A 23,305-nucleotide genomic window follows, 5' to 3' on the forward strand; every position below is an offset into this window, starting at 1 on the left:
CATCCACCACTCCAGTCCCTCTCAGAAGTGAGGGGTTCCCGGAGATGGGAAATCCAGACCGTGCAGAGAGACGCTCCGTCCAAGTAAAACCATCAGATGTTTGTTTGAAGATGCTGGGGAGAAGCAAAGCCCAGATGAATCATCTGTTTGAAGCCAGCTAGCCACCTCGCGGCTGGGCCCTGGGCTGGAGGGGCGGCTGATGGATTGGGTGCCGCACGCAGTGACTGATGTTGCACATGCCAGGGGCTCCGAAGGGGCTGGACCCTGTCTGCCTGTCGCGTCTGGCCCGGGCCTCCTGTTGTGGGGGGTGGCCTCCTGTCGTGGGGGGTCAGGAGAGGACCAGGCTGAGGCAGTCAGAAGGCCCGGCCCCTCCTCCGTGTGCCAGGCAGCCAGGGAGTCAGCTGGAGACCCGAGGTCCCAGACCCGGGCTGCTGGGTGGCCCACCGCAGTCGGCATGTCTGACCTGCCAGAAGTGTTCCCAGTAGTGGCCTGGAGCCTTGCTCTGAGCCCGAGCAGCCCCAGGCTGGGTGCCCTTTGGGAAGATCTTTCACTCCCTCTCAGCCAGGATGGCAAACACCGCCCCGACGACACCACTCAGCGCAGCCCCAGGGCAGATATCACTAATCAAGCCCTGTGCTCTTGCGGAACGATGGGAGCCTGAGAGGTGCACTAATCTGACCCCCTGTCTGGACCTGCTCGGGAGGAACAATGGGTCTTCCCTCTGACCACAAGCCCTGCTCTGACCCTGCATCCACCTCAGGCCCCAGCTGCCCCCTGCTGCGTGCTGTCCCCTGAGAGCTCCCACTCCGTTCCTGAAGGTCAGCCCTGTCCGGGCCCCGTGTGTGGTGGGGAGCTGGATGTCAGGGGTGCCCGGCGGCTCCATGTCAGCCTCTCCCGCTGGGGGGTGAGTGAAGCTGACCAGGGCTCACCCCCCCGGGGCCCATGCTGCCGAGCCCTCCCCATGTCCCCACAGAGCCTTCTCTCTGGGCCCCCAGGCCCATCCTGAGCCTGTGGCTCCCATCCGCCACCCACCCCCCATCCCTGAGGACCACCACTCCTGGGGTTGGTCGGGGTGCAGGTTAACTCCTTCCCGCTCGTAAGCGAGACACTGGAAGGGAGGCATGGGCTCTTGAATGAGTGAAGCCCCAGCAGGCCTGGCTGGAAGAATGCAGGTGATTCTCTGGCCTTGGAGCCCCAGATGTCCACGGCAGCGCCGCCCCTGAGCAGGAGTCTCTGCTCCCAGGACAAGCCATCTGGTCAACAGTGTAGGTTTGAACCCTCAGAGAAGCACCAGCCCTGCCTGGTGATGCTGCTCAGCTTGAGGACCACCGAGGCCCTCTGAGCCGGGTCAGCACTCGCCGGTGTTAGGGACGAGGCTGCGGTCACCGCATGCCAGTGTCGGGGGCACAGGACGGCCAGTGGAGGGCTCAGAGGCAGGCCTGCCGGGCACCTCCTGGGCATCGGGCCCCGAGGGCCAGGAAGCCACTGAGCAGTTTCCTGCTGCATCCAGGGATGGACGGGGCATGTGCTAGGGTCCTGGGGCCAGTGTAAGCAGTGCTCACAAGCGGCGGTGGGGGGGGGGGTTGGGCTTGAAAACAACGCGAGTTCATTCTCTTACAGTCCAGCACCCGTCAGAGGCACCCCAAGATGGAGGGGGCCCCCTTGATCAATGTTCACAAGTGGCCCGACAGCATAGGGACCCTCTCCTGCTGTGGTTGGGAAAAACGGAATGGATGGCGCAGACAGGCTAATGGATCGGGGAGGACGCTCAGTACCAGGCCTGGAGGGAGGGGAGCAGCCGGGTCTGCATGGGGGGTGAGCTCCCCAGGCTGCTCGCTGCTGTCCGCTTACTCCATGTTCCTTGGAGGAAGCTGACCTCCCTGCCCTGCAGATCTTGAACAAGGCACTCTGTCTGGGTTTGCACCACTAGCCTGAAAGGTTTGGGGGGTGTGGCGGGCGGCAGAGGCCCTTCCTAGCTCTGTGGCTCGTGAGTGCTCCACGGCCTTGCTTACAGGCTGGCCAAAGGGGCCCTGGCTCCTGCTGCCACAGGCCTGAGGACCCCTGGTGCCATCGCAGCCCAGGGCCCCCAGGGCCTAGCAGAGGAGGGCAAGGGGTCCCTGGACCCCTGGGACTGGCCCTTGGCAGACAGGGCTGGGCCATGGAGGGCACACCTGCTCCGGGGTAGGTGGAGGCTTCCGGGCCTGCAGCTGTTGGTCCCCAGGACAGACACGGCCTCCCCAGCAACAGCTGGGCTGGAGACGAGAGGGCCAGGAGAGCCCAGAGCCCAGAACCCAGGCCGCCGCGCCTGGGGGATCAGTTACAGTGGTTGCAGATGCTTGGGGGACGAGGGCTGAGGGGGTGAAGAGGGAAGGAGGGAGAAGGAGCTAGGGGGAGGGCCAGCATGGGGGAGAGCACAGGGCTGAACCCTGCCCATGGCCCCCACTCCCCAACGTGTGACACCAGCACTCCCCCTGGATGAGAGGCCGCATGGACACAGTTCCTGGGGCTGCCCCCGACCCCCAGGGCTCACAGAAAGCTGTCTGCTTGGGGCCGTTTACTCCTGATGATGTTTGGGCCTGAATCTCTGCTCGGACACCATGGCTGACCCCACCCCTGGTGCTGGAAAAACCCCTCCCCAGCGCAGTGCGCATCCACACCCAGCAACTGCCTCCCAGCTTCTTCCCGAGGCTGACATGGGCTGACCTGTGTCCTGGGGCTGAGCAGTGCTGGGGCAGGTCTGGGGGCAGGGCAGAGACGGGGTGGCCTCAGGGAAGTGCACTACAGGGAGGGGGGTGCCTGGGCAAAGTGGGGGATGCTGACAGTTGTTGTCAGTGCCCAGGCGGGTCAGGGGGCCAGGAGGAGGCTGCCCCTGTGTGGCATGGCGTGGTCACTGGGGGTCCCTTGGCCGGGGCCACACCAGCATCCCGCAGGTGCTCCACAAATGCTCTGAGTAAGCAAGGGTCAGCGCAGTGAGTACTGACCACACAGCCTTGTAAACTTACTCCTGTCTTGCTTCCTGCAGCCCGAGTTTTGGGGGTCCCCATCATGACCACAGGCCAGAGCCTCCCCAGTGGCCACCTGACCACAGAAGGTCAACACCCCAGCTCCCCTTCTTCAGGCCCAAGGCAGTTGGGTGGTCAGACTCTTGCATGAACATCTCTACTCCTCTCTCTGCTGAGTGAGTCAGCAGACCCTCCAGACCCACTCCAGCAGTGGGGGCATGCCCATCCCCCCAAGGGCCCGGGGTCTGCATAGTCTGGCCTGCTAGCAACCCCTGGCATCCTGGGATGCTGGGTGCTGTCCCCCTGCCTACCTGGCCACAGTCCCTGATGGCCAGTTCAATGAGGGACAGGCTGACGGTCGGGGCCAAGGACTCCCTGGCCAGGCCAAATGGGGCCGAGCGGCCGGTTTTTGGGATTTGGGGATTTTGAACCAGCTGCTGTGGCAGGTGTGGCCAGCCCGGCTAAGCAGAGTCCACCAGCCACCGGGAGGGTCGCCAGCCAGCTGCTGGAGGGTGTGGGGCGGCCAGGCTGGCCACTCGCCCAGGCAGCAAAGCCAGCAGAGGGTGGACGGGGCTGGGGGCTCCAGGAGGGCCTCACACCCCAGGTGGTTCCCCACCCCTCCCCACTGGAGCAGGGATGGCAACCCAGCTCCTCTGGGTCCCGGGTCTTGGCCTGAAACCCCAGGTTCTCAATCTGGATGTCGTAAGGACACCCACCCTCCCCAGTCTTCAGATCTTAGCCCGGACTAGATGGTGGCCCGAGTGTGTGAAAGCGTTTGTGAACGGCTTGCGCCCCCCGGTGGCAAGTGCCCGCTTTGTTCCGAGGGATTCTGCAGCTGGGGGCCCAGAGATGGGGGAGCCTGGGCCTGGGGCTGGTAGCACGGTGCTGCGGTCCACTGAGAGCACAGAATCACAGGGGATACTGCACTTGCCCTCAGGGGACACTTATGGTGGTTATCAAGAGTCCCAGGCAGAGCAGGTGCTTGGTGGGGGCAGTTGGGGGGACTGAGGAGGAGGAGGGGACAAAAAGGAGGCTGCCTCTGGTTGGGGTCCCCAAATCTGGCCCCAGAAGAGGGTCTCAGTGGCAGAAAGCAAGCCTGGGAAGGGTAGAGGACTTAGGAGCACTTGGGCCTTGGGCAGCTTGCCAGGCGTTAGCAGCCCTCCTCCTGTCGTCAGGTGGGCCCAGCCCGCCCCAGGTGACAGGCCCCAGCTGTGCCCCATGCAGAAACGGGAGCACCTTCCGGAGGGGCTGGGGCCTGGCGGTGGACTAGTGGATGCAGACCTTCAGCCAGGTTCCCCTCCTCTCCTGGTGTGTCCGTACCACCCACAGCCAGGGCTCCTGATGCCCATGGCACTGACCCCCAAGGGAAGGGCTTGTCCACCGACCTCTTGGGGCAGGGGGAGGCGCTGTGGGGGGCGGTGGGGAGGGACGCACAGGCTCTCGGAGGTCTGGGGACGGAGACTTGGGCCCAGGGGCAGAATCAGGGAAGGGCTGTCCTGGAAACTTGGGGCAGAGTGGACAGGTGACCGTGACCCGATGTGGCCGAGGAGGACACTGACGCTCAGAGAGGTTGAGCCAGCAGCTGAGGGCACACAGGAGCTGCCAGGCCGTGGGCGTGGCGGCGTGGCGGTGGGCCGAGCCATGGGCGGGGCTGGAGTCAGTGGGCAGGGTCGCGACGCAGTGGGTTGTGCTTGGGGCGGGGCGGGAGGTAGAGGGCAGGGGCGGGGGCCGTGGGGCCCCACCCCACCCCGACCCTGAACTCTCGAGGTTCCGCCCTCGGCCCCGCCCTCCCCGTGGGGGCCCTGTGGCTGGGGGCCGCCTGGCTCCTCCACCGCCCGCAGGCCCGGCTCCCGCAGTGACCAGCAGATGGTGCCAGAGGCCGGCCAATGCTGGGCCTCTGCTGACTCCAAGATCAGCGGGCTGGGGGCTGAGCCTGCCCGCCCCCCAGGTGTCCCCCAGGGTCGGGGCTTGGCAGGGGAGGGATGGGATACGGCCAGGGCAGCGGAGCGGGGACAGTTAGGGGGCAGCCCCTGCCTGGGGACCGGCAGTGTGGGCTTCAGACCCTGGCTCTGGCACCCCAGGCTGCCAGTAGGTGGTCAGTTCTCGGGGAGGGTAGAATGGGGTCAGCCTGCTCCCAAAAGCCCCAGGGGAGGAGAGGTGGGTCCTGAGTGCCCTACTGCTGTGCCTTCTGCTCCCTCCAGTGCCCAGGTGGGGGTCCTGGCAGGGAGGGAGGTGTTGGGAGGATGGGGAGGGCTGGGGCATCCTCCACCCCCGGGTCCAGGACAGGTGGAGGGAATGCAGTAGAGGACATGGGGGTCCCAGAAAGAGGACCCTCACAAGGGGAGGGTGTCAGAGGAGGGGCCGATGGTCTGGGAACACCCTCAGGAACCCACTGAGAGAGGCATTGGGAGACAAGGTGGAGATGGGGGCTGGACCCGTGTAACTGTGCCCCCCTCCCCCAGCCGTGTCAAGAGCTTCTAACTGGTCCTTGGCTAATTGCCTTAATTTGCTTTTCAGTCAGTTCTCACAGTGTCGGCTTGATGGGCAGGGCTGGGAGGTTTTTGATGGTTTTGAACATTTCCTAGGGACACCTGAGCAACCCCCTCCTGCATCCGGGCCCACACCCTCCCCTCAAATGCCTGGTGTGAAGGGTCAAGGCTGAGCCCCAGGAAAGTGGGCTGCTGACTCTGGATGCCCCCTTCTGCCTGCCCTGTCCAGCCAGACCCTGGAGGGTGGTTCCCAGACCTGCCCCTTGGACTACAGGCTATTCCTCCAGCCAGAAACCCTGCCAGGCCACCTGCATCCATCAGGGGGCGCTGGGGAGGGGCCATGCTGGGCTGGGGCCTTTACACCTGCAGCTCTCCTAAGGGTCACAGATATGAGCACTCAGCACCGTGATTTCAGGAGCCCCCACCACATATTTCCTGATGCCCCTCACTCTCCTGGTTGGGTCTAGGTCTCGGCTCATTGCTAATATTCCATTCTGCGGGGGCTCCGCCTGTATCCTCAGCATGCAAACGCTTCGTTCTGCACCGCCTCCTCTGCTTCTCACCCGCTTTTCGGGGGGTGGTGAGGGGTTGTCTGGGTGATCTGCTCAGGCCTGTCTCTCAACTCCCTTCCTCATTTAACTCCCCCACATCTAAGCTACTGTGTAAGCCAGTTAACTGTGCTTCTCATCCTAAAGGTTCTATTTGGTTGTTTCTCACATCTGGGTCTTTGTTCATGCTATTACAGTGGGTTTGATTTCTATGTTTATCTTGTTAATCGTTCTGTGCTGGTTGGATGATCTCTTCTGAGTGTTCTGCTGTCATTATTTCTAGTTCTTAAAGTGCCCCCACAGTGTGAGCTCATCTTCATCAGGGATCATTTCTTCTGGGGTGGACACATCTGCCTTTGCTGGAGCCTAGGGGCTCTGTATCCCCTGTCCCCACTCACGGAGCTGCTGGGGGTGCCCCGAGGCCAAGCCCCCAGGAAGAGAGGCGGTGGCACTCTGGTACAGGTATTGACCTCAGCGTCCCAGGCAGAATTCAAGCCTGTTGCTTATCACCTGGGGCAGTGGGCAAGGCCCGTGAGCCTCTAAGGCCCGTCTCCTCGCCTGTAGCACCTCTACCACCTGTCGATGGTCCAGGTACCTCCCTCGTGGGATAATGGATGTGAAAGTCTCAGCGTGGAGCTGGGGGCTCAGAGTAAATGCTGGTTCTTCTTGTTGCTGGTTACTGCGGCCAGCAGCCCCTCCCATCCCCACAACCCCCACAGGCAGGTCGAGAAGGACCTGAGACGCCAGGGCAGAGCTGAAAGAGGCAGACCTTGAAGAGCCAGTCCCCAGCACCCTGTCTCAGACAAGCACGTCCAGCACTGTGGGGTGACCCTTGCCTGGTGACACCGGTGGCCCCTTCTCAATGGACAAGACCCCTGTGCACCCTGAGTGCTGAGATGGGGGAGGGTTCCAAAGCTGGGGCAGATGGGGGTGGGGTGGGCAGTGGGCAGCCAGACTCAGAGCTCAGGCCACCTCTGGTCTAGCCATTCCTAATGAAGTTAGAGACTGCGGCTCCTCCATGCCTCCAGGAAGCCACTGAAGGGCTCACAGAGCTAATGTACGAATGGACTGTCCGTCAGCCTCTGGGCACGCTGCCCAGCCACCCAGAGGAGCCTTCCTGGTGCCCGGTCACTGTCGGCCACCAGCCCAGGGCTTGACTCTTGCAGAGTGGATAGCACAGCTAGTCTGGCCCTTGGAGTTGGGGCATCTCAGGGGTACCCCCTCCTCTTGGGACACCCTCCAAGCAGTTCCCCAGGGAGCCCAGCAGCCTGGCAGGTGGGGTGGTGGGCATAGCCCCTCCCCAGGGCTTTATTTCCACTGGGGGATGGGCTGATGCCCCCACCCCACCGCCCGGCATCCCACCTGATCCCTTGGCAGAGGTGGATGCAGGGAGCAGCTCTGAGCCCCAGGGAGGAGCTTGCCAATGAGCAGCCCAGCCCAGTGGCCACTGCAGCCAGAGGCTCTGGTACGCAGAAGCTGGGGGGGGTTGTGTTCCCCAAAAGATACGTCTGAGTCCCCTCCCCTGTAACTGAGGGCATGCCAAGTCTTTGCAGATGCTATCAGGGTACATCAGGGTCTCCCTGGATCAGGGTGGGCCCTGGCCCAGTGACCAATGCTCCTGGAGGAAGAGAGAGCCCTGGACACAGACTTGCAGGGATGGGGCCCTGTAGTGACAGAGGTGGAAGTCAGGGATGGGGGGAGCAGGTACAAGCCAGAGATGGCCAGAAACAGGGGTGAGGCAGCAAGGGTCCTCCCCAGGAGCCCCCAGAGGGGGCATAGCCTGCCGACACCTTGATTTGGACTTTCACTCTCCAGAACCGAGAGAATAAACGGCCCCCTGGTTTGCAGTCCTCGGTTACAGCAACCACAGGGGTGTAACCCAGGGGAGCCCTTTTAGCCCCCTTGCCACCGGGCCGGCCAAGACTCCCGTCCTGCCGTGTCTCACAGTGAAGCCCAGGGCTTCGCCCTCCAACTCCTGCCGCCAGCGGCTCAGCTTGGGCTCCTCCTGAATCAGGCTGAACGTCAGTGGCTCTGAAAGCCTGCAGCCTCCATGCATGGACCTGTCAGGGACACAGAGCAGCTTCCACTGGCCACCCGGAATTCCTGGCTGCATGGGTCTGCTCCCAGGGCCCCACATTCTCCTGTCCCCTCCAGGCTGTGGACCCTGGTCACCCATCATGCAGCCTGGACCCCAGTCGCCCATCATGCTCTGGACCCCGGTCACCCATCATGCGGCCTGGACCCTGGTCATCCATCATGTGGCCTGGACCCCGGTTACCCATCATGCTCTGGACCCCGGTCACCCATCATGTGGCCTGGACCCCGCTCACCCATCATGCAGCCTGGAGTGAGGAGCTGAGGGGACATGCTCAGGGCCTCCATGGGGGTCCCAGGTCTCTGCGATGTGAGCCTGAGTCTTGAGGGCAGCATCCCCGCGTGGCGGCGTCTGATGCGGTGCTTTCTTGAGGTGGGAATTCCTTCTTCTTCAGGAAGCCTGTTCTGCTCTCAAGGCCCCCAACCAGCCGGACGAGACCCACCCGCAGCACAGAGGGTCCTCTCCTTTATGTACAGCCCCCGGCTGGAGATGTTAGCCCAGTAACGCTTGTACCAGCATGGGACAGAGTAGCCGGAGACCAGAGCTTCCCGGGTGGACGCAGACAACTCACCACCACGGCTGGTACGGCTATTCGTTCTCATGACATTTATGATTTCCGCTTCACAGATGGAAGCGATGTCCTGCTCAGGGCCCCGCCAGGGACCCCCAGCTGCGCCTGTCCCTGGGTGTCCCTGACGAGACCGGGCCACTGGGCAGGGAGTAGGTGCCCGCAGAGACACAGCCCACTGGCCCGGACCTGCTGCAGGCTGGCTGCCTGAAGGAAGGGCAGCTGCAAGGACAATGCGATGCCCCGGACGCACCGGGAGGCTCACAGCGGTTCCACGTGGCCCAGGCCCGGGGCGTTTGTCCCTGGAGCTTGCCAGCAGCATGTGTGAACCACGCAGTGCACATGAAGAGCTTCTCTCCTGAGAAAATCAGGAGCTTTTTGCAGGGCCTGTGTTCTCAAAGGGCAGCCACAGGCTGGAGCTCAGGGGCCCCCCACTTAGTGGGGTGCAGGTGGCCCGGCCCCACGCCTCTGCTGTCTGGGCGCCAAGGAGCTGGTCCCTCACCTTGTCCCCTGCCCGGCCCCCTGCACGAGGCATGTGCGAGCCTGCATTTGCGTTCCTCCGCTGGAGACGTGGCCACCTGGCTAAGGGGAGCCGAGGGCGTGCAGCGGCCCCGCCACCGTCCCTGAGACTGTCGGACCCCATGCTTGGCCCCTCAGCTAGAGCAGCGTGCAGTCCTGTGTTCGTGCTGATTAATGACTCCTCAGCTGAGGAACTCTGTCTCCGAGGGCCATGTGACGTCCAGATTTAAATGGACGAGGTATGTTGATGAGTCACTCGGTTCGAACATGTTAGAAAAGAGAGCGTTCTGCTGGCATCTGATGAGCAAAATGAACTTTTTTGTGGATGTAAAAGTTGACTGCTGTGGACAAATCAAAGATGGCACGCTCCTTTTGATTTGCCCCGGGTGGGAAATCAAGCAACTCCAACAGGCTTCGCATGTGTCAACGCCAAAACCTGGATATTGTGGAAACCAGCAGTGTGCACCCCGGGGCAGCGTCGGGGCAGGGGGAGGGGGTGAGGAGGTGCAGGTGCGCCTCTCCCTGCCCTGCCCAGGGCCAGCACGGCCCCCTGGCAGTCTCCTGAACGGCTCCTGTTCTGGCGGCCCGCCACCCGCTTACTGAAGCGCCTCCGCGGGGTCCTCGGGGACAGGGCAGGGTCGGAGGCCGCTGGAGGGGGCTCCGGGTTGGGACAGGGACAGAGCAGGGCCAGGTCATCCCCGCTGCAGACGCTGGCCAGCCCACACCAGCCGTCGCAGACACAGAGCCCACGTCTCGCTGGGTTCCGGACGAGCTGCAGCCCCATCCTGGTGTTTTCATCGGTTACTTAATGCTGCTCTAAGTCAGGATACATTAAGGATTTAAATTATTAGCGTAAATTGTGCCATTCATCTCTGTCCTTGTAAACGCAGCTGCAGGAGCCGTGTCCCGGTCAGCGACATCACCTGGCTCGCCCCGCACACACCTGCGTTGTTGTTAGCCCGTGGCTCCCATGTGCCCGCTCCAGCCTTCGTGGGCATTAAGGGCCTGGCAGCCCGGGGGCTGCGGGCGCTGTATCTCCCTCTGCTCTGCGTCCCCGGGTCACTGCGGCTGGCACCCGAGTGAGAAGGGAGGCCACGGGGTCCCCGGCCCCTTGCTGCTTCAGAGCACCGCAACCTGCTTCCCGCGTCCCACAGAGGGGGGGGCGGGCTTGCTCCGTCGCACGCATCCCCTGCTCACCGTGTGGGGTGGGGGGGAAAGTATCCCCGCAGGCGTAAGTCCAGCTGGGACCTCAGGACGTGACCTCACTCGGAGACAGCACCTGTGCCGGTGTCATTAAGGGTCTTCAGGTGAAGTCATCCCAGGTTTAGCGGGGAGAGGCAAGGACCGGAGCCTGCCCAAGAGCCCTGGGGGAGCACGGCCCTGCTGACTGCTGATTTCGGACTTCTGGCCTCCGGAAGCAAGAGCACACGTCTCTCTTGTGTTAAGCCCCCGTCGGTGGCCCTTTGTGCCGGCAGCCACCGGTCCGCCTGTGTGCCCAGGGGCATCAGGGTGCCACCCACACGTGGGGCGACGGGAACGCCCCAGGTCAGCCCCCCAGCACCGCTGTGCTGTCAGATGTCACTTAGAAAACACTGGTTCAAAGATCAAATTAGGAAGGACCAGCCCCCTGTCTCTACTCCAACATTCCACTCCCAGGGCCCCCAGCACTTCCCCTCTGACCCGGGTACATCGGATGTACCCGCACGCGCAGCATCCCCGGGCCCCAGCTCAGCTCTGATGCCGCGCAGCCGCTGATCGCAGGGATCCTGCGGGCTCAGGGCCTAGCCCCACCAGAGCACCCCCACTGCAGATGCCAGTCCAGGCTTCTGCCTGACCAGCTCTAGACCCACAGGGGAACGGAGAGGCCGTTTATTCAGAGCTGCCCCACCGAGGAGCCAGCCCCCGTCACCGCATCTGTGTCCGTCCGGCAGAGACTCCAAGGTGCGCTGGGGAGTGGGCAGCGTTGCAGGGGGAGAGCGGGCAACTGCAGGTGCATTCTCTTGAGGGCGGGGTGGCTGAGGCCTCCGGCGTGATGGGTTTGGGGACACATGGGGTTGGCAGAGTAGGGACAGCATCGCATCTCCAAGGTGACTGACAGAACCATTGTGCACAGAGGCTGTGGTTTGGGCTGGTGTGGGCAGCTTGCCGGTCAGAGTTCTCCTATCACACGTGGCTGGCTGAACATCGGCCTTTAGTCTCTCATCCCCAGTGGGCCACCCCCAGACCCCTGGAAGAGGGGCCCTGCCGGCAAGCTCCTCCCTGGGCCTGGAGCTTGCCCTGTGCCCATTTCCTCCGGGTGTTTCCTGTCCCTGACCCCCGGGAGTTCAGGGTGGTGGAGGTGGACCCCGGTCCAAACCCCCTCAGAGCCTGGAGACCCACCCCGACTCCAGAGCAGGCTGCTCTATGCAGCCTGTGGGTGGGGAGGGAGAGCCACAGTTCTGCCTGGCCACATGGAATGTTCTGGAGCCAGCTGCCTCTTTGCCTCTTCCCCAATGGGGTGTGTCGTCTATCCCTCTCCTTGTCACCTGGGTTCCAAGGTCAGGTCACCCCCCTCCATCTCCCTGTACCCCCTCGGCCAGTCCGTAGGAAAGGCCCTGGTCTTTGCCATTGGGCAGGGCTGGATGCTGGCTCTGCCACCTTCTCCCGGTGCCTGGTGGTCACTGTCTGTGTGCCCAGGAGAGCAGTGTTCGCCTGTTTGTTCCTGAAGCCCCAGCCCCCGGAGCACCTCTGGGCTCGGGGCGGACACTTGGCTAGTCTCTGCTGGATCCATGCTGCTGTCGGTAAGCGGGCAGTAATACTCCCCACTTCATGTCATGGCTAATTCTGGAAGCTCACCCCCTTCCTCCTCCCTGTCATGGCGCGCCTTCACACCCCACCACTGAGTCAGAGCTGACAGCCATGCCCAGTGCCAGGCTTGGCCCTGCTCCAGGATCCGGCGTCCGGCACCCAGGCCAGGTGGCCCTGGAGATGGCGGCATCACTCCCCCGCCCAGGCTGAGCCCATAGCCCACGGACTCGGCACAGCCGGTGGGGAGGTGGGGGAAACCAGTCCCGCCTTATGGGGAGTCTCTGGCAAGAGTGGGGCTGCCGAGTCATCCTGAGAGGCTGCTCCCAGGAAATCCAGGCCCTGCCAGAGCTGAGGCCAAGCCTGGGCTCTCGGGGACTCGGCCTGTAGGATGCAGCGGGTCCAGGGGGCTACAGCAGCCACACGCCCGGTGGGACAGGCTAAGTCCGGCTCCTCCTTGCCCCTGCAGAGGCCCTCCACGCGAGGGACAGCAGGCTGGCCTGAGCAAGCCCCAGGCTGTGTCCAGAGACTCGGACCCAAGCTCACCTTTGCTCTGTGCCCAGCCAAGCCCCGTGCCCTCTCCATTTCCCCGCTTTCTAAGGAAGAAACACAGGGCTCTGCCTCCCGCTTCCAGCCCACAGGATGGAGTGGGTTCCGCGTGTGCTGGGTGGCTGGGCCCACCAGGTGTCTGGTCGCCTTCTCTCACGGGCCCTGGCATGTGCCCTCCATCGGGGGGTCCAGGCATGGGGCCCCAACATGACTCTGCAGTGTCCGGGGAGGCTGTGGCAGAGCAAACCCGGGCTGGTCCCGACTCGACAGGCTCCAACTCCTTACCACCAGGGGCTGGGGCCCCAGCTGAGCCCATCAGGGTGCAGGGCCGGCCCGAAGCCTCACCTGGCCAGTGCAGCCCCCTGGGAGGGAAGAGCTATCTTGGTGGGTGTGGGGCCAGGTGGGGGGCGCAGGGGATTCTCACCAGCACCGGATGCCAAGTCTCTGGGGTGCATTCCACCCAAACACCCCATCTTCCTCTTCCCCTGAGCCGAGCCAGGCTGTGGCCCCTTTACCAGGGGCTGGGTCTCTGCTCCCCACTCTGTACCCACCCCTGGATGGTGCTGGGCACAGCGTGATGCCCAGTAAGTGCCCATGGGGTGAAGCCTCCCCTTCTGAAGGCTGGGGTAGCCTGGGAAGCTGCATTCCAAGTGCCTTGTCACATGGTGCCCACTGAAACCCGAGACTGGCCAGAAAGGGCAGCCAACCTCAGGCCCCTGCAGAAGGCCTGGTGCCTCCCGTGAGCCCGCAGGGTGGTGGGGGGCAGAGACTCGCTCACCAATACTCACAACCTCTGCATCCAGAACAGACAATACCAAGGGGATGTGGTTTGGGAGCAGCAGGCGACAAGCCACAAAGAACCCAGGTGGAGCAGCCAGGGGTCTTCCTGGAGGAAGGGGCATTTGAGTAGACAGGTTAATTAACTGGGGTGTGCTGAGCAGGGATATGGCTAGGACAAAGATTCAGTGGTGGAGGCAGTATGGCCTCCAAGGAGTGGAGAGAGGGCCCGCCTGGCCGGAGGACAGAGAATGCCTCACGCCCGCCTCCCCAGGGCCCGCCCCAGCCCGGGGACTTTCCTGGGGACACACACAGGGGCCTCCAGGGTATCTCCAGGTGAACTGGAGTCAGCCTCCGTGGCTGGTGAATAATCATAGGGAGTCTCAGCACTGGTGGCCCAGGCGGGGGCCAGCGCGGCTGTGAGGGGAGGGGAGGCAGACTCTGTGTCTGTGGCTACAGCCTCGGCCCCTGCACAGGGGGGATCACAGGCCATGGCGGAGCCCACAGCCAGGACAGGGGTCCCCATGCGGGGGGGGGCCGGGACTGTCCCTGGGGAGACCATCGGGCCATTGCCCTGTTGCCATGGCTCCTAGCTGCCACTAATCCTCACCCTTCTCGCCAGTGCTGGGCCTGACCTCTGCAGAGTGTACCCAGCTGTCCCCTCACTTGCTCCTCCTGGGGACACATGCCAGGAGCATGGGAAACAGGGGAGAAGGAAGGTGGACAGGCCACCTCTCTGGGGCCCTTTATTCTTTCTCATCGCAGCCCTCAGCAGCACCCGGGTGAGACCACCCAGGTGGGGGGCTGCCGAGGCCTCCCAGCCTGACGCCAAGCACCCGCCCACCCTCAAGGCTGTGTCTCTGTTGTGCGCCAGGCACTGACTTGCCCACGGGACCCTGCACCCCCAGGACAGTGAGATCGAGGAAGCTCCTTGGTGAACCCCAGAACTTTGGGGGGCCTCTTGAACTTGGGACCTGGCTGCCAGGAGCTGGATGCAGCCCACGGCTGAGATGTGAGCCATGAGGATACTGGGAAGAGGCTGAAGGGAGGGGTCAGGCAGATGGAGGGTTTTGGGGGGCCTCGGAGGGGTTCTCGGGGGATCTGCCTGGAGAAGCCGCTACTGCAGGCTGGGCAAAAGGAGCCCAGGTATCTCCAGAGAAGGTGGAAAGGCAAAGAGCTTACATGGGGCAGATTCTGGGGAGGAGCCCGGGACCTGGCCTCCAACTCCTGTACCCACCAGGAATAGACTCTGCATGGGGCAAGATGGCTTGAGCTCTAGGAACCAGGGTTCACAGGACATGGCTCACAGGTGACCACAAGGGGGCCACAACCTTACCCCAGGGCACTGCCACCTACCTCCATGGGCTGTGACCCAGAGACTCCCTGAGCTCCATGCACATGGAGGACAGAGCTGACCATTCAGGCTGGAGTGGCCCCTGAGTATGTTCTCCAGGTCACGAACCCAGTGGTCTCCACCACGCTTAGAACCCCCCCACCCAAGGCCCTTCCTTCAGTCATTCTCAGCATCAGATCACACCCCTTGCTGGGGCCTGGCCCTAACATTTTGGACCCTTTCCCACACTGGCCCCATTGATCACCTGTCCAGCCACACGAACATGCCAAGTTCACTCCTGCCACAGGGCCTTTGCATCTGCTGTTCCCTTTGTCTGAGTCTGTTCCTCACTCACTGGAGTCAGGCCCCTCCTTACAGAGGCTGTCCCTAGCCTTCCTGTCCCCACCACTGTCTCTTCCTCTGCACCCTGGTTCTTTGCACACAGTATTTATAATGATTTAAAAGCACCCCCGTTAAATACCTCTCTTTGCCACTCTGGGAGCTCGTGGGATAGGCCTTGCCTGTTTTGTCCATAGCGACCTCTGCATCATCCAGGGCAGGCTGGGCACCCGGGAGTGCCAAGACCGAAACAATCCCAGAGGGTTTGTGCAAAGCTGCTGAGTTTGCAACAGGCCACACACATGTGCTCCTGTGGTCCCCTTCCTAGCTGGTGAGCCCCGCAGGACATGTAGCCTGGCCCTAGCTCGCCACCCCCGGCCACCCACAGGGCCCCCACACCAGCCCAGGGGTACATATGGACCTCAGCTTCAGGGCAGGCATTGGGCAGGTCCTGAATGGCCAGGACCACATTACCTCCCATGGCCATGGGTTCCCGCAGGACATCAGGAAAGAGCAGCCTCCGTGTGGGCAGCTGTGCCTCCATCGGAAGGCCAGCAGGGATCCGCAGTGGGCGGATGGGCCTGTGGGGACTGTGGGCGAGGGCGAGGTCCCTCTCCCAGGCTCCATGTTTCCTTGGATGGGTGTCTGGCTTTGCATCTACAGGGGTGAGGTCTGTGTGGTCCCCTTAGGGAGCTGAAGGACACAGGAGATGGCCTGGGGTGGGGGAGGGAAGCCAGCTCCTGAGCATGGGGTCTGAGTCTGGCTGGGAAGGGGGTACTGTGTGCCCCAGGGAGCAGCCCAGCCTCCCCAAGTGGAGCCTGCATGAAAACAGACCCTAAGTGTGAGACCCTGCATCTGTGTTTTGATCAGGTGACTGTGATCCCTGCGAAGGGGAGACCCTACAGAGTGAAGACAGCATCCTGGGAATCCCCAAACCATTCAGCCAGCTGGGGCCATCTGCTGCCCCTCCATCGTCCTGACCGCCATCTCTGGCCCGGTCATTCCATCCGTCAGACATAGGCCTCCAGCGCTTCTCCTGAGGGAGGACCACTTCCCCATCCTTAGACTTTCAGGAGGGCTCTACCCGGGGCCCCTCCTGCCCTGCTGGAGGCAGGACCCTCCAAGCTCAGGTTTGTGGCCAGGGCAGACAGAAGAGGGGCGCCGCTGTTCTAGGAGTGAATGGGGCAAGCGCTGCGGATGAACGTGCGTGGGCTTCGGGGAAGGATGGGGAAGAGACCCGCGGGGTGCGGGGAGCCTACTGTCCGCCCCGCCCCGCCCCCCTTCGCCCCGCCTCCCAGCCGGCGCCCCAAGCCCGGAGCGCCGAAGCGAGCGCAGCGCCGGCACTTGGCTCCCGCCTCCGGGTGAGTGCCGCGCGCCCGAGCCCTCCGCTCTCGCCGGGGCCCTGCGCAGATCCCGGTTATCCTCGGGGGGGGGGGGGGGGGGGGGCGGGTCTCACTGCCCTGCACGAAGCCCCGCGCGGCCCTGGTCCCGGGTCCTGCCGCGCGTCCCCCGCCTGAGGCGCCCCCGTCCCCCGCGCTTTCCCTGCGTTTCCCCGGGGCTCACCTAACACCACCCCAGGGGCCTCCCCTGCCCTTCCATCCGCTCCCCAGTCCCAGTCGCTCCATTCCCTCCCGCTGCCTGGCTTCCCTCACCCTTGCTGGACCCGGTGCGCGGGGGGTCAGGGCCGAAGCAGCAGGGAGACTCGGACAGCCGCTCTGCCCGCCGCGCCTCTGCGGGCCCGACCTCCTCGCGGTGGGCGCCGCCGCGGGGCTCGCCCCAGGCTGGCGGAGGGTGGGCGGCGCGCCTGGGGTGGGTTCGTTAAGAGACTGTGGCTTGGGGGGGTGGGTGTGGGAAGAGGAAGCAGAGGGAGCGGGAGGCGTGGGGCGCGCGGGGAAGCAGGTCCGAGGACGCGTGCGTGCGGGGGCCGGGGCGCGGGCCAGCCGAGGTGGGGTCCGCCATGGCGCACCCGGGGGAGGCCGACGGCGAGCTGTGGGACCGCGGCGGGAAGAGTCGGCCCAACTTCTGGGGGTCCTGGGAAGGGAGCCCCCGCATGTCCAGGGCTTGGCAACAGTGCTCTGGAGTCCTCGTAGTCCTTACCCAGAAGGGAGCGCACGCCCTGAAAGTTCGCCTGCGCGCTGTCTCCCCACCCAGGGTCCAGGGGGGGCCCTCGCCTGCCCACCTGCCTGGCACACTGTCCCAGGCCTGCAAGCTGACCTGGGGTCCTGAGCAAGGGCCAGGAGCCCCAGCAGGCCAGAGAGTGAGGCCGTTTCCTGTGGGGGAGGACTGGGGAGCCTCAAGTGGACAGTGGATGGAGGTTGATGGCATCAACACAATGACCCTCCATGGGTTCCTGGTAAAATGACCCAGATTTCCCAGAAAGTGTGCTGGAGGCAGAATACGGCCTTGGAAACATCTTGCAGGGCGTGGAGTCCCAGCTGGGACTGAGGAGGGGGCTGCGCTGGCCAGCCTCCTGTTTGCTGCACCATGCCAGCCCACGCCCACCTTAGTCTCCCGCTGCGGGCCCTCCGTGGGGGAGGCAGGCCCCCACCTCGCCCAGTGTTTGCCCTTGCGCCACTCAGGTGGGGGGACTCCCAGGTGAGGTGCGGATCCCAGGGGCATTGAGCCAAGCCAGGCTGTCTCTGACCCTGGGTGGAGGAAGCAGGCACTCTCCGGCCGGCCTCCTGGGGGGCCAGTCCGGAAGAGACTGGGCAGCACGCGGCACTGAGGCCCCATCCCCATCCCCAAGCCCCTGGGAAGCCTCCAGCGCCCTTCTCCTTGGAGCCCAGGGCAGGCCCCTTTTTGGACACTAGGGAGGAGATGCTGGGCTGTCCGGGGCAGGGGGGTGGGAGCCATTATTTGGCGCCCACTGCATGGCAGGCACTGCACATAGCAGCTTGCTCACGTGAGTTATTTCACGCGATCCGTGACTTTACCTCCGCCGGGGCTCAGAGAAGTGGGCCAGGGTGTGGGGCGGGGTAGGGGGTCTGCTCCCTGGGCTGCGTCAGCTCCTGGCCCTTCCTCAGGACCCCAGGTCAGCTTGCAGGCCTGGGACAGCGTGCCTCTGGGTCAGAGAGCCCCGGTGCTGGCCCATGGCTGATTCCACATCTCCCCCCTCCGCTAAACCCCCCACCGGGGGAGAAAGGGCCCCAGGGACAATTTTCCACAAGTGTAATTTCTGTGACTAAGAAGATTGCCGCTTCTAAATAATGGCTCCTGTAGAATTATGTTCCCAAAGGCAGGCGCCACCATAGCGACCTAATTTTGTTCTTTACCGCTGTGCAGTCTGAGGAACTGGGGGCTTTGGGGGGTTGGCAGAGCACCTGGAAGCAAATCTCAGAGGAACCCTGAGTGGCCTCTTTAGAGTCAAATTCATGTTCAGCTGCCACATGCTGGGGACCCAGGCCCTGCACCAGGGATGCATCTGAGCTGAGTCGCCCCTCCCTCCACGGGTGAACTGAACACCTTTAGGGGGCTGCTGCTTCTTCCCCACCCAGCACCCCGGGTTCCCACGCAGAGTGAGCTGACAGTCTCTTCTTGAGTATTTTTTTTTTTTTCCAAAATGTGAGCAGGGGTCTGGGGCAGAGACGAGCAGGCTGATCTCTACCTGTGGGAGCGAGCCTGCGGCCGGCCCTTGCCTAAAGGTCCCCAGAAGGCCCTCCTCCTGGCTGGGCACCCGGGGAAGGGTGGGCCCCCAAACCCAGAAACGCCCCTTCCAACCGAGGGACCCCTGGCTTTGTCTGGAAATGCAGTTGTCCCTGGAGATCACACCTTGCCCTGTTTGAGTTACTGTCCCTCACCTCACCTCTGGTCACCATGTCACACCGGGGCGCCCAGCACCAGGAGCAGCAAATCCAGCCCAACACGGGCAGCCTCTCCTTCCCCTCCCAGTGGGGACCCCAGTGTTACAGCGTTTCTCCCCAGTGCTTGGTGTCCAGACACCACTGGTTCCTGCCGTCCTGTTCCAAGTTCTGCCTGGGTTTCTGCCTTGTCTCCCGGCTGCCATTCTGTAGGATTTTCTCGGCATCCTTGATGTTCTGTGGGTGGACCCTGACGCTATTTTATCTGTGCTCGTCCCTGGGGCAGCTCTGTGCTCTCCAGCAGCATCCAGCACCCGCCGCTGCCTATACCCCCTCGTCAGCCGACCGCGCTCCCAGGGGGTCCCCTCAGCTCCACTCCCATTCCCCGATTCTCTCTTCAGCCACATCCAGACCTGAGTGGATTCTGACTTTTGTGGATTTTTTTTTTAAGTCCAAATGATTTTTCACACCTAAGAGTTGTAACTTTCAAAAATATACACTTGTTCATTTTACTTCTTAGACAGGAGCCAAATTTGTTTCATAATATTTTTATGCCTGCCTTATTGAGGATCCTACACATATTTATTTAAATAGATCTTAAACATACTTGTAGACTCCTATTACTTTTATTCTGTCGGAAATGAATCCACTGACCCATCTCCCCACTGTTGATTTTCTAGGGCACACGTCCTAGCGGCAGTTAGCCGAGTGAACTTGGAGGTTCGAGCATGCCTTCCCAGCGGGAGCTGAGGGTTTCTTTCTGATATGGTCACCGTGCTTTATTCTGGGCTCCCTGGCTTGTCTCGCCAGTCTGGGGGCGTGCCCCGTTCTGACGGTCCCCGGGGGCACTGCGGGCCAGCCTGGCAGGGCTCTGGGGGTTCTCTGGCCCTGAGTGGCCCTGGCTGGGGCCCCCAGGGGAACTGGGGCTCCCTGCTGGCCCCGACCCCCTGTGCAACATGGCCCACTGGGGCAGCAGGTGCCTGTGCCCCCTCCCCTCTCCCCCCGTCAGAGGAGATGCTTGTCTTCTCTTGCACATCATCGTTTTTATGAACCTCCTCAAACATACAGAGAAGTACAAAAACTAAGGAGACATGTGTGCCCATGACCTTGAACCAAGGATGTTAATGTTTTCTGCTCTTTCTCTACAAAACCCCATGCACACCCCGTCCCAGTGGCCGGCCCCCACTCACACACGAGCACTTCCTCCTGGTCGGTGGCACGGGCTGGGGTTATGCCGTGGGTTCTGTGCATTCACTGGCTTATGGCATGTGTGGAGACCTCGTCTGCCCGTCCCCACTCCACGCCCTCTGCCCGGGCCTTAAGAGATGCTGCCGTCCATGGCTGTGGAGGGGCATGCCTGGAGTGCGTCCCTCGCCCCTCTGATGACGGCCCCCGAAGTGGTTTCCTGCGTCATCTCCTTGGCCCAGAGACATCCTGCCGCAGCGGTGGCTCTGGGGAAACCAACTCCTCTGGCCAGTCTGTGGGCTCTGCGGGGGCTCTCAAGGGGATGGTGTTCCTGAGGCCTGGTGGACGCTGGCAGAGCCTCTGCGGCCCGAGGTCTGGCTCCTCGGCCGTGCGGAAGGCCTGGCACCCTCCCGATGGCTCCAGGAGGTCACCCAGGAGAGCGGGGTTCAGCAGGTGTAACTACCTCCAGCCGGCATTGGCTGGGCGTGAGGGGCTCGGTATGCCCGGCCGCTGTTCCAGTCTTCCTTTCCCCACACCCATCCTGCACCATCCTCCATCTCTGCTGGCAAGACAGGAGGTGGAGAGGCCACCCCCAGGCTCCCTGAGGCCCGAGCAAACGAGGGAGGTGGAGGCCGTGCGGCGGGCTGTCCTGGGGCAGACGGGGCTGTGGGGACAGCCAGGTCTCTGGAAGCCGTCGGGGTCCCAACAGATGTCACAGAGCTGTCCTTCTGCTCCTTCCTCTCTGGGCTGGTTTTCCAAACAATTTGCTTAATGTGATTCCCAGCCGAGCTGGACGTGAGTAATACTGTTTACCTACCATGGGGCGATCCCGTGCCTCCGGGCAGGTGGGGCCGCGGGGAGGAAGCACCCTGGCCCGTTAATCGCTCTGCCGCCCTCCCTTTTCTCTGCAGAGAGGACGCGCCGTGCTTGCGTTCGCCCTGCCCTGGCCCGCGGTGGCCGCGATGGAGCCTCTGTTCCCGGCCCCCACACTAGCCAGCTGGAACACCTCCTCTGCGGCCGCCAGCACAGGCAGTGAGAACGGGACGCTGGCGGGGCTGGCGCCCTCGCCGGGCGCCCGAGCGGTGGTGGTGCCCGTGCTGTACCTGCTGGTGTGTGCGGTGGGGCTGGGCGGCAATGCCCTGGTCATCTATGTGGTGCTGCGCCACGCCAAGATGAAGACGGTCACCAACATCTACATCCTCAACCTGGCTGTGGCCGACGTGCTGCTCATGCTGGGGCTGCCCTTCCTGGCCACGCAGAACGCCATCTCCTACTGGCCCTTCGGCCCTGTCCTGTGCCGCCTGGTCATGACGCTGGACGGCATCAACCAGTTCACCAGCATTTTCTGCCTGACCGTCATGAGTGTGGACCGCTACCTGGCCGTGGTGCACCCCATCCGCTCCACCCACTGGCGCCGCCCCAGGGTGGCCAAGCTGGCCAGCGCCGCGGTCTGGGCCTTCTCACTGCTCATGTCCCTGCCGCTGGTGGTCTTTGCAGACATCCAGGAGGGCTGGAACACCTGCAACCTCAGCTGGCCGGAGCCCGTGGGCCTGTGGGGCGCCGTGTTCATCATCTACACGTCTGTGCTGGGCTTCTTTGGGCCGCTGCTGGTCATCTGCCTGTGCTACCTGCTCATCGTGGTCAAGGTGAAGGCATCGGGCGTGCGGGTGGGCGCCACGCGGCGGCGCTCGGAGCGCAAGGTGACCCGCATGGTAGTCGTGGTGGTGGTGGTGTTCGTGGGCTGCTGGCTGCCCTTCTTCATCGTCAACATCGTCAATCTGGCCTTTGTCTTGCCTGAGGAGCCGGCATCCGCTGGTGCCTACTTCTTCGTGGTCATCTTGTCCTACGCCAACAGCTGTGCCAACCCCGTGCTCTATGGCTTTCTCTCCGACAACTTCCGCCAGAGCTTCCGGAAGGTTCTGTGCCTCCGCAAGGGCTACGGTGCCGAGGACGCAGATGCCACGGAGCCACAGCCCGACAAGACCAGCCAGCCACAGGAGGCCACGCTGCCCATACGCGGCCCCGAGGCCAACGGGCTCATGCAGACCAGCCGGCTGTGAGGGCTGTGGGCGGGGGGCTTCTGGTGGCGTCTGGATTCCCTGCCGGGCGGAGCCTCCCCCAACATTCCAGTGCCTGCTGAGGTGCCCCCTGCAGTGGCCGGGATGCTCCGCACGGTGTGAGGACCGGCGGTCCTGGGCAAGGCCGTGGGTGGTCCTGCAGGGAGGCTCAGGGATGCGAGGGCGTGGGCGGGAGAGGCTGGATGCTCGGGGCATCTCGACCTTCTTATCCTGCCCCTGGCCTGTGCCAGCCTGCCCAGGGGCAGTGACCACCGGTGTGAGCTGGGGACCGCTTGCCTCTGCCCTCCGGCCCCCTGTGCCTCCTCACATCAACCCTGGGTCACCTGGCCGAGTCGAGTGTGAGTCTGTGAAATTAAAGACACTTGGACACACTGGGCTCCCCGGCACCTGCAACTGTTGACTCTGGGGGGTGGCAGATAAAGGGTGCACAGCCCGCAGGGCAGCGAGGGTGGGCTGGGACCCCAGAGGGGACGTCTGGGACTGCGGAGCTCTGTTGCCATGGAAACCCCCCCCCCCCGCAGCCCGCTGCCCACAGTCACGGTTGGTTCCATGGTGGGAGGGGGTTGGGGGAGCAGCTCGCAAGGTGGCTGAATTGGGGGTGCAGAGTCGGCCCTGCAGGCTCCTGGGTCTCTAGGGCGTTGAGAGGCCGTCCCAGGGAGGTGGGGGCACCCACAGCCATCTCTCTGCTTTGTCAGGGGCTCTGGCCTGAGAGGGCGGGGGACAAGAGCAGACGAAGAGACCTGTCGTGATAACGGGGGAGCGGCTCCCAACGCAAGCAGCAGTCACTCGGAGGGAACACTGTGTGGGTGCAAATGCCAGCAAATGCCAGCAAATGCCAGGCCCCTGAGGAATTCTGCGATGCCCAGACCAGAGCAGCCTCGGCCACACCCAGGAGCACCACCCTTCCCACCGCCCCTGGCCCTTGACTTGCTGGGGTCCCATGTGCCTTGGGCCTCTGTCCAAGGCTGGAAGGAGAAGGACCAGAATGTGGGGGCTCACTCGGCCTGCATGCCCCCCCCCACCCCCGTCTAGACAGCCATGCCTGGTGCCACCCCGGCTCATGCTCCCTGGGTCTGCCTGGAGCAGGACCTCCAACCTGCAGCAGGGGACAGGGAGCAGGTGCATGCCAGGCAGGGGAAAGGCCTGGTCAGCACGACCTGGGCTGCACAGACCCTGGACAGAGGCCAAGGCCTGGAAACACGAGAGCGTAACGAGGGCGCTTGTGTTTGACAACCCGATCTC

The 23,305-nt window shown here is 63.5% G+C and overlaps 1 protein-coding gene across 1 annotated transcript; it reads left to right on the top strand.

The window, feature by feature from the left end:
- The first annotated feature begins 20,947 nt into the window (after positions 1 to 20,947).
- Positions 20,948 to 22,202, top strand: SSTR5 (somatostatin receptor 5). Its single transcript, XM_045871530.1, has one exon. The coding sequence runs from the start codon at positions 20,948 to 20,950 to the stop codon at positions 22,043 to 22,045; it is 1,098 nt and encodes a 365-aa protein (XP_045727486.1). The 3' UTR covers positions 22,046 to 22,202.
- The last annotated feature ends 1,103 nt before the right edge of the window (positions 22,203 to 23,305 follow it).

This window comes from Mirounga angustirostris, unplaced genomic scaffold, assembly GCF_029215605.1.
Source record: "Mirounga angustirostris isolate CCGP_5_RB_7025 unplaced genomic scaffold, mMirAng1.0.hap1 SCAF_5, whole genome shotgun sequence".
NCBI lineage: Eukaryota > Metazoa > Chordata > Mammalia > Carnivora > Phocidae > Mirounga > Mirounga angustirostris.

Coding starts and splice junctions, on each gene's coding strand:
- SSTR5 (XM_045871530.1), top strand. CDS start 20,948: ATGGAGCCTCTGTTCCCGGCCCCCACACTAGCCAGCTGGAACACCTCC.